The sequence below is a fragment of the Tamandua tetradactyla genome, chromosome 4 (assembly GCF_023851605.1).
Source record: "Tamandua tetradactyla isolate mTamTet1 chromosome 4, mTamTet1.pri, whole genome shotgun sequence".
NCBI lineage: Eukaryota > Metazoa > Chordata > Mammalia > Pilosa > Myrmecophagidae > Tamandua > Tamandua tetradactyla.
Window position 1 is genome coordinate 167,047,094 of NC_135330.1, and position 19,970 is coordinate 167,067,063.

Below are 19,970 nucleotides of genomic sequence, written 5' to 3' on the forward strand. Positions count from 1 at the left end.
GACTGCAGCGCCTGAAACTCAGGGTCCAAGAGTAATTTCACACACAGTGTATTTCAAGGCTCAAAATGGGGAGGAGGGTTGTTGGGAGTGTCAAGTCTCTGAAGGCATCATGTCCACTTTGATGGTCCATGTTTTTAGATGACCACAGAGAAAAACAGGCCTAATATCAGGAGAGTTGTGTCATCTCTTTGTCTACAGAGCTTCCAGAGTAGCCAGCATGATCTGTGCTGGGTGAAGGAGGGACCCATCCACACAAACTCAGGGCACTGTCTGGTTAACTGCTGAAAACTACTAACTTTACCCTAGGTAGTGCTGGGATGATACAGAGAAACTTTAAATGTGGCGTGTTTAGTGCTTTGCAGTCCTTAATTAATTTTGCTGTATGGCATTCATGACACGCCAGTGTGGTAACTAAGAGGAACTTAAAGATGTTCTTTTCCACTGTTGAGATGAACATGCTATGAGGGCATAGCAGACATCTCTGAGCTCAGAACAATTTCTGGACCTGACCTTCATGTCTGAGGATAATGGTGAGGTTTGCTCCCATGTGTTCTTTCTTCCTCTCCCTTTTTGCACTCCTTTAAGTCCTTAGAACTATTGGGCAGTGACGTAGTTGAGGCCTAGCTAGTTTGAAGACTTTGTGATTTGTGCTGGTTTGAAAGTATTATGTAATCAGGAAAGCCATGCTTTAATCCTAAGTCAATCTTGTGGGGAAAGCCTTTCTTTTAATCTTGATTCAACACTGTAGGCTGGAAACTTGATTAGATTATCTCCAGGGAGATGTGGCGCTCCTAATTGTGGCCATGACCTTTTGATTAGATGGAGATGTGACTCTACCCATTCCAGGTTCGTCTTGATTGGTTTACTGGAATCCTTTAAAAGAGGAAACATTTTGGAGTGAGTTCAGAGCCGACATAGATAAGAGCTAACAGAAACTTCAGAGCAGAGCTGACACAGATGTCAACAAAATGGAGAACAGAGACACGAATGTTTGAAGATGGCTTGGAGCCCAGCAGATGTCACCGTGACATGTTAAGCAAGCCAGAATCTAGAGAGAGCCAAGGGAAGCCAAGAGATGAAAGCCAGCCCTGGAGAAGCAAAGTGAGGAACCCCGACAGGAACAGAGGCTGAGAGCAATGGAGCCCAGGAGCAAGGGATCAGCAGATTCCAGCCACATGACTACCCAGTCGACAGATGTGTTCCTGACCCATCAGCCTTCCTTGAATTAAGGTATCTTTTCATGGATGCCTTAGTTTGGACATTTTTATAGGCTTAGAACTGTAAACCTGTAAGTTATTAAATTCCCCTTTTAAAAAGCTATTCCAGTTCTTGTATATGCATTCCAGCAGCTTGTATACTAATACATGATTGTCCATGAGCACAATCCATAGTCCTGACCCAGTTCTTCTAGGGACAATTGGTGCTCTGGGTAACTGTTTGAACTCCCTCTTTCATGTTGTTTCAGGCTTCAACAGTTTCCTTACCTTTTGTTCTAGTTTGTGAGCTGCTGGAATGTGATATACCAGAAAGGAAAGGCTTTTAAAAAGGGGAATTCATTAGATTGTTAGTTTACAGTTCTGAGGTCATGAAAATGTCCAAATTAAAGCAGGACTATAAAAATGTCCAATCTAAGGCATCCGGGAAAAGATACCTTGGTACAAGAGACTGATGACATTCATGGTTTCTCTCTGAGCTGGGAAAGCACGTAGCGAGATGTGCTAGCTTTTTCTTCAGTGGCTTCCATGGGGCTCTGTCCGTTTTGGTGGCTCTATCAGTTCTGGTGGCTCTCTTTGTTCATGAAGCTCCCCCAGGGGTGTTTTCCTTCTCCATCTCCAAAGATCTCTGGTTGCGTTGGCTCTCAAGCTTTTTCCAAAATGGTTCCCTTTTGAAGGGCTCCAGTAAGCGACCCCACCTTAATTGGGTGGAGAAACCATCTGATCAAAAGTTACCACCCACAAGATGTGTTCCAGTAGCCATGTTTCTTAGAGATGATTGTATAATGATACAGCTTTCACAATGTGACTGTGTGATTGTGAAAACCTTGTGTCTGATGCTTCTTTTATCTACTTTATCAACAGATGAGTAAAACATATGGAATAAAGATGAATAATAGGGGGAGCAAATGTTAAAATAAATTTAGAGTGAAATGCTGGTGATCAATGAGGGGGAGGGGTGGGGGTATGGTATGTATGAATTTTTTTCTGTTTTCTTTTTGTTTCTTTTTCTGAATAGATGCAAATGTTCCAAGAAATGATCATGATGATGAAATGCAACTATGTGATGATATTGTGAGTTACTGATTATATATGTAGAAAGGAATGATCAAAGAAAAAAAAAGTTACCACCCACAGTTGGATGGGTCACATCTCCATGGAAACAATCAAAGAGCCCCACCCAGCAATATTGAATGAAGATTAAAGAACTTGACTTTTCTGGGGTACACAACAGATTCAAACCAGCACACCTAACCAATTAGGCAATGCAGTTAATAAAATAACTTTAAAATTATATCTGGTATCATTGTTGTTCTCAGGGGCAGGATGTAGTTCAGAGTGTCTGGTCTGAAGTATGCTAAAAATGAGACTCATTTATTTCTTTGGAATAACTTGGAGCAGCAGCAGCAAGGAAATAATAAAAAGGTGTGAATTATGATAATATTATACATGGTTTTTTTTCTTAGATCTTATATGATCATTGGACTATTACAGTGAAGAAAACATTCTTTATGTTGCCGTACCGAGAAATCTATTTCTTAAAAGTATTAGCATATTTTTTTTCAAAAACTCCAAGTTTGGCTTTTGGAGATATGAAAACTTCTGGCAGAACTATGTGTCAAAATCTCTTGCGGTAATTTCTTACAACTTTGATTTTTAGGAATGTCAATGTCCAATTTAATGTTCAGAGCTTCCATATTCTTTGGTTCTCTTGGTTTTCTCTATTTTACTCTAATGAATGCTTTTATAATGGCTTGAGGTTTTTTTTTAAAGAGGTGGCATTTGCTGCTGTATGAGTTTTTACACTCTCTGTGATGGGGTATGCTCAGGGCACCACTGGATTTGGTGATGATAGCAGCAGTTGCATCTGCTGAGGCTCCTGCTTCCTGAAGCTGGGCAGGTGGTGTGCTAAGTCACAGCGTGCATTCTCTCACATTCTCACACAATTTCCAAGATAGGGGGATTATCACCATTTCACACATTGTAAAATTGGGTAACTCGCCCAAATCTGCTCAAGTGCAAAACCCATATTCTTTCTATATTTGTGTGTTCCTTTTTTGAAATGAGTCCGGCTTTGGACCTCCCATGAGAGTGGACTACATACGAACATACATAGGCAATGATGTTCAAACTCTGGTCCATGTATCCACAGCTTCAGTGTCACCTGGGAGCTTGTTAAAAAGAATGCAAATTCTCAGGCGCCACCCTAAATTTACAGACTCAATCTCTAGAGGTAGGGTCCAGGAATCTGCTGGTTCCCAAGTGGTTTTATGCTGGCTCAAGTTTTGAGGAAATCTGATTAAGGTACATAGTTATTTTGTATTTATATATATATATATATATATATATATATATACACACATTTATTTATATTATATATGTGTTTATATGTTTACAAAATTTTCAACTTAGCAACCATTATTTTCTTTCCTCAGAACAGTGAATTTTTAAAATTTATTATTTTGAACTACAATGTATATACAAAAATGCGATAAATTTCAAAGTACATTTTAACAAGTAGTTTATAGAACAGATGTCAAAGTTTGGTATGGGTTACCATTCCACAATTTCAGATTTTTTCCTTCTGTCTGCTCCAAGACACTGGAAAGTAAAAGAAATACCAATATAGTGATTCAGCAGTCATATGTATTTGTTAAATCCTTACTTCTCTTATAACTCTTCCTTCTCCTTTGATCCTTCTCACAGTATCCTTAGGGATATTTGGTTTATGCCCATTCTAACATTTTTCATGTTTGAAAGGGGTGTTGAATATGGGATGGGGCTATGGAACTGGTTGATGTTGTTAGAGTGACACCTCTGGGTTTCAGGACTTTTCTGACCTAGAAGGTTTTAGGTTTCTGAAAGGTAAACTTAGTGGTGCAACTTTTGTAGGCTCTCAGGGGCCCTAGATGTTCTTTAGGGTTAACAGGAATGATGTTGGTTGGGGGTTGGCAGTCTGTGGCAATTGGCAATATCTAGCTGAAGTTTGCATGAGAATCGCCTCCAGAATAGCCTCTCAACTCTGTTTAAACTCTTAGCCACTGATACCTTATTTTGTTATATTTATTTTCCTCCTTTTGGTCAGGAAGGTATTGTCAACCCCACTTTGCCCAGGCCAGGCTCATCCATAGGAGTCATGTCCCACATTACCAGGGAGACTCACACCCCTGGACAGTGTGTCTTGTAGGGGGGAGGGTAATGATTTTATTTGCAGAGGAGCCATTGTTGTTGCATAACAATTTTATAATTTCTTATTGTCCAACATATTTTTAAAAGATTAAGTGATGTGCTGATATTGTTCTTAGAAATTTCCCAACAGTGAAAGTCATTGTTTTGGTTTTTATTAATTTGCAGGTTTTTATTCTAACAGGGCATCCACTTATCTTATGTAGTAAAGGATTTGCTAAATGCTAAACATGCTGCTTGTGTGAACAAGATTGCACTGGGGAAAAATATGTTTTGAAGACCTCAGCAATATTGTCTATAGAAAGCAGGTCTTTGACAGTGCCTCTGTTTGTCAACATTTTGCCAATTGGAAATGGCAAAGCTGCATGTATACACTAATTCCATCTTTCAGCTAAACCAAACAGTCCTATTCTCTAATTTTCACTTGGTGAGACTCACTGGGTAGTTGAATCTTCCAATTGTGCCCTTCCCCCACAAAGAATAATATGAATTACATTTACAGAGACATTGCTCTAGTCTGCTAGCTGCTGGAATGCATCACACCAGAGACGGACTGGCTTTTTTTTTTTTGGGGGGGGGGGTCCTTGAGTTCCAGTTCCACTTTCTTTTTATTTAAATAACCGAAGCAACAGCCTTGGCACAGCAGAAGGAAGCTGGGTGGGTGGCGGGAGAGGTGGCAGCAGTGTGGCCTGACTGGGGTCAGGTGATGGGCAGTGACTGAGTCACAGAGGGCTCCCCGAACCCCCGAGTCAGGATCAGAAGTCATGGCCATGGGCTTGGGACACTTAAGAGGATAATCTAGTAGTGATGCCTCTCCAAGTCCAAGAAACCCCGGGAACGGGGGGCTAGGTTGGCTCCCTCACGTGGCGGGGCCAGGACGTCCCAGTCAGGATTCATGGGGCCCGGAAGGCATTTTCAGCAGCCCCAGCGGCCGCGTTGGCTGCTGCGGTTCGCACTGCAGGGTTGGAGAAGACGCCAGCGGAAAATTCTTGTTGGGCCTTTTGAAAGCTGGCACCTGTGCGGCGGTTTAGGGAATGGATCCGCTTTAGCATCACAATTCCCAGCACAGAGATGCCAGTGAAGAACAGAGCGACCAGCAGCATTAGCAGAGCTACAGCCGTGTAGCACTACCAGAGCTGAGATCCAGCCACTGAACCCCCAACCCGGGATGCCAATGGCCTGGAGCACAAAAAGAACATCCTGGACAAAAAAAATGAAGAAGAAAACGAAGAAATTGAATGAACTGCCGCTCCGGAAAGCCTTGTACATGGGCCGGTACCAGCAGACAAAGGAGCAGGGAGTAAAAAGGAGGACCCCGAGGATGGAAAGCCCAAAGCCTGAGCCATTACTGGTGTCCACACAGAAGCTCGCCAGGCAGGCAAGGAAGTTCAGGAGAAGAGCCAGGGTGCTGCACATCCAGAGGTAGTACATGGTAGATACTGTTTTCTGAAATTCTTGGGGGATCTCCATGGAGATGTCCTGGAAAAAGCAGGGCTGGACTGGGAAAAAAGAAGGTAGCGGGGGCCAATTGTTCTGTCGAGTAGCTGTGCCTCCTAGGGCAGCATGCTGCAGCTCTTGCTCCCTCCGATCCAACTCCTCTGCCTTCCGGTTGAGCTCTTGCTTCTTTAGCAGTTCAGCTGTGGCGGCTGCAGCTGAAGCCTGGGTGCTGTAGGAGCCATAATTCTTGGGTTCGGGGGGGCTGAGCTTCCGTGAGGGCTGCAAAGGTGGAGCCGAGGGTGGTGGCAATGGGGCAGGGGCAGGAGGCTCATAGGCTGGTGGTGGCTCCCGGGTCTCAAAAGGGTTGTAGACGTCAAGAGTGGCATATTGTGGACTGGGTCGGTGCTGGATCACAGCCGGGTCCTGTGGGCAGAGACCTGGGGCTCAGCTAGTGCCTGGTGTCTCCTGGGGAGATTCCCAGAGACGTCTCCTAAAATGTCTATGGCTACACGGATCGCACCGTAGGGGGCCACGCTGTTTGCCCCAAAACCCATCACCCCACACTGCCGGTATTAGTTCCTTGAAGGGACAGGGCCCGCCCCTCAAGGTGTTCACTGGTCTGGAGTCACCGTCAATCCCACGTGGCGGACCTGAAACGGGTTATCAAGCTCGTTGGGCTCGGCGAACGGATTGCCGTCATCTCTGCTCTGAGCCATATTTGCATCTGCGGCCGAGGCCGCACCGAATCCTACACGCCCCTGCCGCGGCAGTGCGCCGCGGTTGCTCCGCGAGCTCCCTCCGCTCCGCTTGGTCCGCCCCGCTCCTCTGTACTCGGATTGGGTGTCTCGACCCCGGACTGGCTTTTAATAAAAGGGGATTTATTTTGTTAGTTCTTCAGAGGAAAGGCAGCTAACTTTCCACTGAGGCTCTTTCTTACGTGGAAGGCACAGGATGGTCTCTGCTGGTCTTCTCTCCAGGCCCCTGGGTTCCAGCAACTTTCCCCGGGGTGATTTCTTTCTCCATCTCCAAAGGCCTGGGCTGAGCTGCAAGTGCTGAGATGAGGAATGCCGAGCTGCTAGGCTGTGCAACATTGTGTTCTCTCATTTAAGCACCAGCCAATTAAGTCAAACGTCACTCATCGCAGCAGACAGGCCTCCTAGCCAACTGCAGATGTAAGTAGCAACAGATGAGGTTCACGTACCATTGGCTTGTGTCCGCAGCAACAGAACTAGGTATGTTCACCTGGCCAAGTTGACAACTGAATCTAACTAACACAGACATATTTAAACTTGTAAGTTTATTCTTCCTTGTTTGTTTTTTTACCTATAAGTGGGAAAGATGCTGCTCAGTTTTAAAATTAGATTGAACAGATAATATAATACAATATTAGGCTTATTGTAATATATATTAGTGTAATATTTGGTTTATTATTAATATGCTGACTTATTTCCTATCTATGCCAATTTACTAATAAAATCTTTTGCTGAAGTTAATCTCAAATATTAAGAAAATATTTGTTCTAGTTTACTAGCTGCTGGAATGCAACACAACAGAGATGGATTGGCTTTTAATAAAAGGGAATTTATTTCATTAGTTCTTCAGAGGAAAGGCAGCTAACTTTCAACTGAGGTTCTTTCTTACATGGGAAGGCTCAGGGTCATCTCTGCTGGCCTTCTCTCCAGGCCTCTGGGTTCCAACAACTTTCCTGAGGTGATTTCTTTCTGCATCTTCAAAGGCCTGGGTTGAGCTGCTTGTGCTGAGATGAGGTATGCTGAGCTGCTTGGGCTGTGCTACGTTGTGCTCTCACATTTAAGCACCAGCCAATTAAATCAAACATCATTCATTACAGCAGGCAGACCTCTTAGCTGACTGCAGATGTAATGAACAACAGATGAGGTTCCCATACCATTGGCTCATGTCCACAGCAACAGAGAACTAGGTAACATCACCTGGCCAAGTTGACAACTGAATCTAACTACCACAATATTCAAAGAACACATTGCTTTAGCTTCATTAAATTCTAAACATCTGGAAAAATCCCCAAATATCCAATTAATAATAGTTTGCCCAGTGAAACCTGATGAAATGATAATTGTTAATTAATGAAATGTGAAAAATCTTGCTATGCAGAAATATTTATTCCAAAACATTATACCTGACGTAGGTTGCTCTTAGGTTAGAAGTATTGATAAGGAGGGAATAAAAAAGAGAGAAATGAATGAGGACAAACAGCCAAAGATGAACTGCAGAGATTTTGGGATATTGCTTTGAATTTATATCTAAATATTATGAGATATCCTGCATTTAGAGATAGCACGCTGAGCAGAGAATTTCTGTCAAGCCCATCTTTTACAATGACCAAAACATTCTGAAGTGTTTCCATTTTCTCTACTTAAAATTTTATTTTATTTTTGCTAAAAACACTGGATTTGTAATGCCTTTCCTAAACTTGGATTTAGTATATTGATATCAGTCATAAGAAATTTTATGTAAAGGATGAAAGTAGCTAACTAGATAGATGTCAGCCCATACCCCTCATTTAATAATAAAAGGTAGGTCCAGCATTTTGTTCTTTTGACCCCTGAAAAACACTGATATTGTGTGGTAGGTTTTCTCAAGGTTTGAGAATGGCAAAAGAAAATGGCTTTGGTGGCTAATGTTTGGAGAGAAAGTTATGTTTATCTGTGGTCCTGGAAGAAGCCGTTATATATAAATATAAAAACTTACTTATTATTTCTGATTGCTTTCTAAAGTGATCCTTTATTTCCCTGACTTCTTAATCACAATATTCTGGATATATTTTAATCATTCTGTCTGGTGGCTCTGAGTCAATGTTATAAAGTCAGATACTGTACAGAGAATGCTGATTTATAGAAATCTTCAAAATAAACTTATCACTATTGGTATCTTTTTAGTAATTAGCTAAAAATATTGTTGGTCCCCTGTTGGGACTTTTTGTTCTCTGTTGTATTCCTAACCTTAGGACCATGTGTGAAACATAAGTGCCTAAACATTGCTGCATAAATAAAAAAAAGAATAAAGTTACACTGCTGTTATTTTCACATTGGTGGGACAGTTTTAAAAAATACTATTTCTGACAGTTTGTTAGTTGCATTTTTATTACTGTTCTGTGTTCTTGGCCCTAGAAGCATTTTCCCCCCTAAACTTTTCCCAATTCCTCTAATTTGCTACTTCAAATTTGTCATTATTTGGGAAATAAGATGTCTTAGTTTCCCAGCTGCTAAAACAAATACCAGATAATGGCTTGGCTTAAACAATGGAAATTTATTGACTCACGGTTTTGAGGCTAAGAAAAGTCCAAAATTGAGTCATCGGCAAGGTGATGCTTTATACCCGAAGACAGTAGTGTGCTGGGCCGACTGCCAGCCATCCTTGGCCTTGGCTTCCTGTCACATGGCAACGCACATGGTGAAGTCTTTTTTTTTTCTCATTTAGTTCCATTGATTTCTGGCACCTTCCCTTGGCTTCCTCGCTCTATATCTGGACTTCATGCTGCTTACAAATGCATACCAAACTTGGAAAGCTGTTCTACAACTAGTTGTTGCACTGTGCTTTGAAATTTATTGCTTTTTTTGTATGTTATTTTTCACACACACACAAAAAAGGAAACAAAAAAAAATTGTGATGATAAAAAAAATATTTATTCCTTCTACCCTCCAGTGTTGTGGAGCAGCTAGAAGGAAAAATCTGAGATCTTATGATAGACCATGACAGACCCTGTGATCTGTTCTGTAACTGCTTTTGTCGAAGAGTGCTTTGAAAACTATTGCTTTTTTTCTTTCCTTGCTTTGTATACCTGTTATATTATACAGTTAAAAAAAAAAAGGACTCTTTAATCCAAATTAAAGCCTACCTGATACAGTTGGGCCACACCTTACCTGAGGTAACTTCTTCAGCAAGACTTATAGTGGTCCATACCTACTAGAATGTGAACCAAGACCAAGGACACGTCCAACCTGGGGCACACTAATCAGTCCCTGCATAGGATAACCAAAGTTGTTAGAACTCCTTATAAAGTAAGAGGAAACATATTGTGAATTAGACCATTGTAGGTAAGGTATATAGTGTTTAGTGGATGTATGTGCCAACATCTTTGGCTTTCCACTGTTTTTATGTGTGTGTGTGTCCTTACCAGGTAGTTCAGGTTTCTGACATAATCGTATACTAGACTGTTTTTGTCACTGCTGTATGGCACAAAAGCAGTTTGTAGTTTATCATTCTTGATATAAAGTGTGGTGGTTAGAAACTGTGCCCCAGAAAATCATGTTCTTGAAGCTTTCCATCCCTAAGTAGGATTTTTGATGAGGTTACTTCAATTAAGGTATGGGTCTTAAGCCTCTTACTGAAGGCCTTTACAAGAGAAGGAAATTCAGGCAGAGAAAGAGAAAGCCAGGAAAGCAAGAAACTGAAAGCAGCAAATCCCAGAAGAGACCAGTGGATCCTGCCATGTGCCCTGCCATGTGACAGAGGAGTCCAGGATTGCTGGCAGCTGGTCTGAAGGAAGAAAGCATGGTCTCCATGATCCCTAGATTTGGACATTATTACGGCTTTAGAGCTGTAAGCTCATAAGCTAATAAACTCCCATAGTTAAAGCTAATGCATTTCATGGTATCTGTTTTGAGCTGCTTAGCAAACTAGTACATATGGACAGAATAATATTTTTTTAAAAATAGTTTACTGCATGATAATAAAGCAGCAGTGACAACAGTAATAATAACGACTTATGCTTACAGCACCAGTACCATTGTCAGTTCTGAGAGAGGGGCTATTATAATATCTGTGTAACAGACATGACAGATCTGGCTCTCAGAGGTTAAGTAGCTTGCTGAAGGCCACACTGCAGGCAAGTGTTAGAGTCGCCAAGCAGTTTCTGTGCTCTTTACCCTTGGGCTTACTCTACTGATAGAGTTTAGTTGCTAGAATTCTGACAGCCCAATTTCAGTATCAGCTTTACAGAGAACTTTCTGTGGTCCTCTCACCATCTCTCCAGAGCCACATTTGCAGTCATACTAACCTCATTGCATTACCTGAGGCAGTAGGCCCCATGGAATTGAGCGTAATATTCTAATAGAAATTAAAAGTCCTGAAAAAGCTATGAGTGGCTTGAGAGGCACTATCTGAGGAAGAATTCTAAAGTAATTTGCATATAAGCTTTTAATCATGCCTGATATTTCTCATGTAAAAACTCCTGAGAATGTGTGATGATATTAAGAATTACTGATTGTATATGTAGAATGGAATGATTTCTAAATGTTGTGTTAGTTAATTTTTTTAATTATTAAAAAAAAAAAAAAAACTCCTGAGAATGGCCATAGAGGGAACTAAACCAGGGCTGGAGAAAGACGGGGGGAACATTTCCCTTGTGCCAAAAATGACAGGAATTTATGAATCCTGGGAAGTGGGAATTGGGGGGTGTCCGAGGTAGAAAAAAATAGAATGATTCAGCCTGCAGCTTGGAATCAAATGGTATGATGATTTCCCAGGCCCATTTTTAAACTGCGTATAATTCACATACCATACAAGTCACCCATTTAAAGTTTACAAGTCAGTGGTTTTTAATATATTCACTATCTAATTTTAGAATGTTTTCATCACCTAAAAGAAACCTTATATGCTTTAGCAGCCACTCCCCATTCCTCCTTTTCTCCAGCCCCTGACAGTCACTAATTTATCTTTCTTTATGAATTTGCCTTTTATGGACATTTTCATATAAATGGAATCTTGCATTTTGTGACTGGTTGCTTTTTCAGGGTCCCTGTATTTTGTTGTTGTTTTTAATCTTTTCACTATTGATGAACTCATCATTTAACCGAAGAACAAAGCATGTAAAACTTTGCTTAACTATAACCACAATCAAATGACATTTTTTGTTTTCCTTCTAAAGTCTTAATTTGTAGCAGGAAAAACTGGCTCACTAAGATGTGAACTAACTGAAGACTTAAGAAAAAGAAATACAGTTCCAACTGAGAAGATTTCATTAAAATTTATAGCGTCATAAATGTTATACCTAGTTAAAGGTTTCCTCAACTGGAGCAGAAAATGCTTGGACATTACATTTCCTGGTGCACCTCTGAAATAAACTAGATATCTGAGAAAGCATGTGTTGCCGTTATTTCAGGGGAAAACCCAGTTTCCTATCTGAGAAAGAAGCATTAGTGGTATGAGGGGGACCTTAATTTTCAGTACTCATAGAGAATTGTGTTTCCTTATGGGTTGATATATGTGCAGCTTGTTTCCTGCTTTTTTTTGATTGCTGTATGGCAGGGGTCACATTTCATTCTTTTTTCCATGTGAGTATCCCCTTATTGTAGCACCATTTGTTGAATTTTTGTTTGTTTTTCTTTCTTTCTTTACTTGTTTGTTTTGGGAAGTGTGTGGACCAGGAATCGAACTCGGGTCTCCCACGTAGCAGGTGAGGATTCTGCCACTGAACTACCCTTGCACCCCCTGTTTCCTGCATGTTTTAAAAGTTTTCTTACAGTTGTAGAAAAATAACAACAGAATTCAGCGAATTGAAATGATCAAAATGCTTAACATATCAAACAAGATTCCCAACAGAATCCATATCAGCTTTGTGCAGATGTCTCCTATTAGCCTTCCCAGCCTTGGACAGGCTTGGGTGGGTGTCTTTTCTCTCAGTATCCCTATTATAAACACTGGAGCCCAAGGTCCTCTTTAGCAAAGACCCTCAGGGCAAAAGGTGGCTCCATTGCTTGTGATCCAGCTTTTTGACCCTGGATTTCCTTACTTTTTTTTTTACATGGGCAGGCATCGGAAATCGAACCTAAGTCCTCTGGCATGGAAGGCAAGCGTCCTTGCCGCTGAGCCACTGTGGCCCACCCAATTTCCTTACTTTTTGCTTGATCAGCCCTACATTTATAAAGATGTTATCTATATTTGAGCATTTTTAGTTGTTTTAAATTACTCCTATACTATGGAATAATTTTAAGAGGTGGGCAGAGAGGTGACATAATATGAATTAAAAGGCTGATTCTCTAGTAGCAATGTGAGATCAGTTAGGTCAAGGTCAGGTAGTGCTGTTTAGAAACTATTGCAATAGTATGGGGCCTGGAGGTGGTGGGGAGAGGACAACACTTAGATTTCTGGGTGGACATTGGCGAGAGGAGATGGACTTGGGTAGGGTTTGAGGGGAGGAGAGCAAAATCAGTTTTGAGTTAGGGTGAGCTGTGGAGGCCAGCTGTCTCTACAGGTCCAAGTTGGAAAAATAATTTGGAGTCCTTGGCTGATGAATAGTGTTGGTTGTCTGTACTATGCTAGAGCTTTCCTGAGTAGGGAGAAGTGAGAGAGGGGCTGCATTTCTTTTTGTTTTTATTAATTTAAAATTAAAAAAAAAAAAAGACAAACAAGCGTAAGCATTCTTAACTTATGATCATTCCATTCTACATATATAATCAATAATTCATAATATCATCACAGTTGCATATTCATCATCATGATCATTTCTTAGAACATTTGCATCAATTCCAAAAAAGAAATAAAAAGACAACAAAAAAATTCATACATACCATACCCCTTACCCCTCCTTTTCATTTTCAATCTAAATTTATTTTAACATTTGTTCCCCTTATTATTTATTTTTATTCCATATGATTTACTCATCTGTTGTTGATAGGTAGCTAAAAGGAGCATCAGACACAAGTTTTTCACAATCACACAGCCACAATGTGAAAGCTATATCCTTATACAGTCATCTTCAAGAAACATGGCTACTGGAACACAGCTTTACGTTTTCAGGCAATTCCTTCCAGCCTCTCTATTACTTTTTGACTAATAAGATGATATCTATTTAATGTGTAAAAATAACCTCCGGGATAACCTCTTGACTCTATTTGGAATCTCTCAGCCATTGACACTTTATTTTGTCTCACTTAGCTCTTCCCCCCTTTTGGTCAAAAAGGTTTTCTCAATCCCTTGATGCCAAGTCCTAGCTTATTCTTGGATTTCTGTCCCACATTGCCGGGAAGGTCCACACCCTTGGGAGTCATGTCTCACATAGACAGGGGAAGGGCAGTGAGTTTGCTTGTTGTGTTGGCTTGAGAGAGAGGAAGGGGCTACATTTCTGCACCCTAAGAGCTGAAGAAGGAGGTATGGACCCTAAGACACCTTGGACACCTTATCAGGAAGGAGACTGCTTCCTCAAAGAGATGATAGGGAAGATGATGATGTAGTGATGAGCTAGGAGAATTAGTGGGAGATGAGTCATTTTTACTTCTTTCTCCTGAAGCCCTTTGTGGTGTGGGAAGGTATCTTCTGCTGTCTTCTCTACAGGAGGCAGGTTTGCTGTTTTGGCTTAGGGCAAGGAGACACTTTGGCTGGTGGCTGGTGCCTTCTGACAGTCAAAGCATGAGTTGAAGAACACCACCAGTAAATAACAGGGAAGAGTCACACTTTATGGGGCTGACCTAAAAAAAAAAAAGATTGTGAAATTAGGTCTGAAGCCTTGGAAGGGCTTGTTGAGGGTCTGACCCTGAAGCTCAAGCTGTTTTAGCTTCAGGATGAATCTGCCGCTATATGGATTGCTTGAGTGGTATTCTAAAGCAGAGCAGGAGGAAAAAGTAGCTGTTTCCAGTTTGTTGAAACATGGTTTCATTACTTTTCCTTGGTTGTTATGAGAGATGTATGAAGATGGAGGAAAGTTGGAGGCCAAACAAATATGAAAGGAAGGGATTAGTTTTGTGGTGTTTCTGTAATTGAGAAGTTAACAAAATTATGAGTAATTTTACCAAATCCTTTGGTAATGGATAATCTGGGTCTCTTGGTATGAAATTAAAATATTAGAACTGAGATAAAAAGTAAAAGAATTCTTGTGCCAGGAAGGATTGGTGGCAATTTGACTGGTTGGTCACTAAGGTTTTATGGCTATGAAGCCATTATGTTATCTCGATGTACAATAAAGTATGAAAATGTTTTTTATTTAATCACAAAATTGCCATGCATGCTGATAAATATTACCAAGAGGAGGAGGGTTGCTTTTGTGACATTTTCCAAAACCTCCTTTTTCATAGTAAAAATTAGATAAGAAGGGAGAAGATAGGGTTGTGGGGAAAGGAGAGAACTAAAGTTCTTAGTAAAACCTGGAAACTTAAATCAGGCAGCTTCTCCTTTGACTTACTGAGTTAGGAGACATGAATCCATTGTCCTAAATACCAAGGAAGAACTCTAGAGGATGAAAAAAGAAAAGAAATTAGAAAACGGGAAGCCTGTCTTAGCAAAGAATCTAATCCAATTACACATTCATAGTGTAAAATGTGGCAAATATAAGTTACTATTGTATCCTATAAACTAAGGCAATGTAAAATCTGATGTTGGAGAGAGCTGGGTGGAGTTGAAAACTGGAGTGGGAGGTGATGGCCGGAGTGGGCAGAGTTCCAGGGCCTCAGCCTGTGTGCTGGCTGGCTGACGCCCAGAGTCCTTCAGAGGCAGGGATAAATGTGCTCGAGGGGCCAACAAGACCCTTTTGGGAGTTGAGAGAAATGAACATAGTGGAAGTATTCAGCAGTTTTGCTGGGTGTGGCCCTTGAAGTTATTTGATGGAATAGACTATACAGCACGTAAATGGGTAGGAGGAACTTTTCTGGGGGATGTATTCTGTACAGCTGAATGTAAACCTCTCTTCTGTTCCTTGTTGGCCATACGGCTTGTTTATTTTTTTATTTTATGGGAGAGTTGTAGCAGTGCATCTTGCATTGACAGGCTCTGTTTAAAGTCATTTTGTATTAAACATGGCCCATTTTTGGACGGACCACCCTGAAAGTTATATTTAATATGCAGAAATTTGTAGCATTCTCCCTTCCCCCGAGGTGACAGAGAAAATTAGTATCTACTACTTGAGTCAAAACTTGCTTTCTAAATGCTTTTGTCTAGAATAGCATTAAACAGTCACTACCTGAATAGAACCTTATCTGAGGGGACAACACTTTTCATATTAAGACAATTTTGTTTTTAAACCTGGATTTCTCTTAACTAATATAAATTCTCTGTGTGTGTATAATTTTATATATAGACAGACAAATACATATTCCTTCGGTCTCTAAGGTTGCTATCTACTTCATAGATAATCTCAAAAAAAAACTTATTCAGTTTCATTTAGAAAGTAGTCTTTTTTGCTACTCAAGATAGGGGAAATACATAAGAAAATATATGTATGTGCAAATACACTTATTTTGTTTCTTTCAAAGATATAAGAATATAAAAACACTTTCAAGAATATTTTATAATCCATGAAAGCTTTTGAAAGGCAAATTTTATCTTCAGGTATTTATTGCATTTTGAAGAGATTCAGATTTTACTATGTCTACGAATTTCACTCATACATCAAAGCTGCTCCGTCTGTCTTTAAAGTGTATTGACTGTGGGGAGAACTAATGCTCTGAGCATGTAGCTCAGAGAAGGGTAAAAACAAACTTAACTCAGCTTACTTTTCACTTCTGTGTTTCCATTTTAAGAGATAATGTTCATTCTCCAATGGGGAAAAAACTCTGTGTTTTACTGTATCCATGAGGAATTGTGATTCACTCCCTAATGGTGGGTAACCAGAGGGCTTCAGTGTATCTAGCCTGATACTGTAAAGTCAAATGCACAATAAGGTGCCTCAACTTCAAACTGACATATGTTGATTCCCAGTCTAGGGTCTGAGCTTAGGTTTGAAATGTCAATTTGTTCATTAGTTTTATTTGTTTATTTTTCTTTTTGATTTTTCCCCCACATTCACTAGTTTTAATATTTTCTTTGGCCATCTCAGATAAAATAAAACTCAGTGCATTATGGAATAACCTGTCATTCTCAATGAATGTGAGAGTGCTATTAGATTTTTAACCCCTTCTACCATCCTATAATACACATGTTGGATTTCAGTGTAATTTCAAACTGTATTCTTTAAAGTATATGATAATTATAGCCCTATTACTAAATAATTACTTTTAAAAACACATTTTTTTCCCCAAGCACTAGAAATAATTTATTTCCTCAAACAATATCTTGAAAAGACTATCTGCGATCAAATTCCTCTCGGGTATTTGGAACTGGATTAAGGGAGGCCTTTTATTGAATTTAAAATATAGTCATATAAGTACTAGAGTGTTTACATAACTTTAAACTGTAATAGAATTGGGCACAATTGACGATGGAGATGCATTCAACCCCAAATTTCCAATGAATTATTTATTGACATTTTTGTTTTTCCAGCAAATGTCCTTTCAAGAGTGGCATTTGCTTTCTTCCACAGATGTCTTATCATGTCTTCCATTCTCTGAGCACCTGATCCACTCAGATGGTTTGTATGTTGAGATGTCCTTTGAAACCCAAGCACTTAACTGTCATCATTAAGTAAATGAAGAATTTGTAGAGGACAAAATTTTCATTAATCCTAGAAAAGAACCCTTTTTTTTGTATATAAATTGGTGCTTGAAGTAGGATCTCAGCATTCAGGTTCACTGGAAAGCATCTTTCTTTTGATTTAGGACTTAAAATTCTGTTTCATTATTTCTCTTAAAGAAAATTATTTGCAATGGCCAAAGTTAAATTAAAACATGATTCTAGCACATTTGAGTGCCAAATATAATTTATCTTCTCTGCTGGGTGGGCATAGATGATGATGAACTCTCACCTATCTGAATTCGCATTGCACAGGGCATGGACCCACCTAGAAAGAATTGTCTCCAGTGGACTTGCTCTGACTTCCAGATTGGAGAGCTCTTAAAGAGGAGCAAGAAGGCTTTTCTGCTGTGGGTTATTCAATACTAGGGCAGGATCTACTTCCATTCCAGTCATAAACTGGACTGATGAGGAAGATTTGGTTTATTGCTAGTGCTGAAATTAAAAATTGTCTCCCTTTCCCAAGTTGCCTTTTATTAGGATTCATTTGTTTTATAAAGTTAATTGGAATTGCTGATGTTTAATTCCTGAAAGGTTTTAAATGTTGGAAGGAGTACCTCATATACCATATTATTTTGTTCTAAGAAATCTACAATAGTTGTTTTTTTAACTCAGATAATAGTTTATTGATTGTAAATTTTCGAAGACTAATAAAAGCAAATATTCACTTTTTTAGTTCATGATTGTCTTTTCAATTTTTTATAAGCATTTTATAAGGTGTTTATTTGAGAAAAATTAATTTTGAGGGGAAAACAGATTTTCCGCTCCCATATTTAATTTAGTTTTTACTCTACAAAGTCAGGGAGTACCTAAATAATATGAAGAGAGCACTTTGACTGAGGCAGCTAGTGTGACACATGGGCTTTCCTTAAAAAAAAGCCACTTCCCATTTTCCTTCCCAGAGTAAGTGGGTGATAAACCTGAACTATTTGTATTTGAAATGATTATTTCATTATGTTTCATACTTGAGAAATCTTTGGGGATTAGTAGATCTTTACAAGAAAAACGTGTTTTGTAATTTCAAAAGCATTACACAGCAGTAATAATTTTAAATAACATAAAAATTACAGAGATGTATTCCATTCCTCTCATAATTTTTGAGATAAATTCTTAATTATCAGAGACAGACCAGGAAAAATCAGCTATCTACTCCTTATAACTTTTACAAATCTAAATTATGTAGTTTTTGTCTAGAGAAGTGACTGTAATTTTTTTTGTTAGGTAATACGCAAAGTATGGTGTCGTGTGTGTGTGTGTGTGTGTGTGTGTGTGTGTGTATGTACTATATTCCCACTCTCTTCTTCCCTAGGGATAATTTTATAAGCTCGAAAGTCCTTAGTCATGGGTACTGAAACAATACTATAAGGGAGGCATTTAGAAAAGTTCAGTTTTAACAAGGTACTTACAATGCAAACAGACAGAATGACATCACTTAAGAACATAGCACTTTAGTGAATAGAGGCTTTGTCATTGCATCTCTAGACCAGGGCACTGAAATGGAACATTAATTGTTAAGAGGTTAAAAAAAAATCCAGCTGCTCATTGAGCCTATATATCTGTCTATGCAGTTTCTGTAGGGAATTTGGTGCCAGGAGCTCCTTGTGTCCTATGAACCTACCTTTTCAAGTGGGCACCTGGAAGAATGTGCCATCGTGCTGGAAGTGTGTGACCTGTTGGTGGGGTGCAGCTTTTCCTATAGGTGATCGCCTAGGTTGGACCCACATATGAATTCTTTAACTGCTTCTTAAGAAGTTTGCACTGGGCAACTAACTAACCAGGCCAGGTCCCCAACGTTCTTCAGTGTGGCCAGCATAGGTTTGCCACACCCACAGCCCTGCAGGATGAAGCATGCTGGGAGGATGGATGAACATATGAAACCCGAAGGGTAACTTGAACAAATGTAGGATGAAAAGGATGTGACAGAAGATAAGTACAGGATTCTGTTGGAAATCAGAAACATCCTAGAGGAAGCTGGGAAGGTGGAACAAATGTCACCCCCTTACAAAGGTTTAAAGATAGTATACATAGATTTAGAGAGTATAATAGTTATAAGTAGGTTGAAGAAGTCAAGACAAAGGGAGGACAAGAGCAGGATATAAACTGGATCTAGAAATGGGACCTGTTGACAGAATTAATGCCATCAAGTCCAAAAATGAGCCACAAATATAGTTGTACACTTCTCAGCAATTGCTGTGAAGAGGGGTTGTATGCTGGGGACTTGAGCAGTTTGCAAGAAATCCTCAGAAGAGACACAGATTTCTTTGGACCAAGACCCAAGATGAACCTCCCCCTAGGGGTCAGTATGAAGGAAACATCGTGTAATATAATGGACCACATCCTCAACAACTTCCCTCAGTATCAACGAGGTAGGTTTTATAGACCTATTTCTCAAAATAGGCAAATGGGTACACCCAAACATAGCCCAGAAAACAGCAATTTTAATGGGAGATGTATACCAGTGACCTATCTCTTTAATATCTAGCTTGGGTTAAGTGTAGATTTTATAGTATCTGGCAGGATAATGGATCAATTTTTTGAATTTGGAACATTCTGTGATTTATTTCTGTTGTATACAGGTGGGATGAAACCAAATAGTGGACGTGCAGACAGTGGATGGAGAAGTGGACAAGAAAATACCTGCCTGTAAGACAGTGAGAGATGTCTTACTCAGGATATAAGGCTCACTTGAGATACTATTTTATTATGGCTTTAATGTTT

The 19,970-nt window shown here is 39.8% G+C and overlaps 2 protein-coding genes across 7 annotated transcripts in view; one reads left to right on the forward strand and one right to left on the reverse strand.

Annotated features, from left to right (window-relative positions):
- Positions 1 to 19,970, forward strand: part of FARP1 (FERM, ARH/RhoGEF and pleckstrin domain protein 1) — a 356,780-nt gene that overhangs the window by 105,146 nt on the left and 231,664 nt on the right. The window lies entirely within an intron of this gene.
- Positions 4,990 to 6,628, reverse strand: LOC143681492 (secretory carrier-associated membrane protein 3-like). The gene is given in 3 exon segments (XM_077158570.1): positions 4,990 to 5,525; positions 5,527 to 6,260; positions 6,488 to 6,628. Coding segments are annotated over 3 exon segments (1,032 nt in total). The 5' UTR covers positions 6,554 to 6,628; the 3' UTR covers positions 4,990 to 5,293.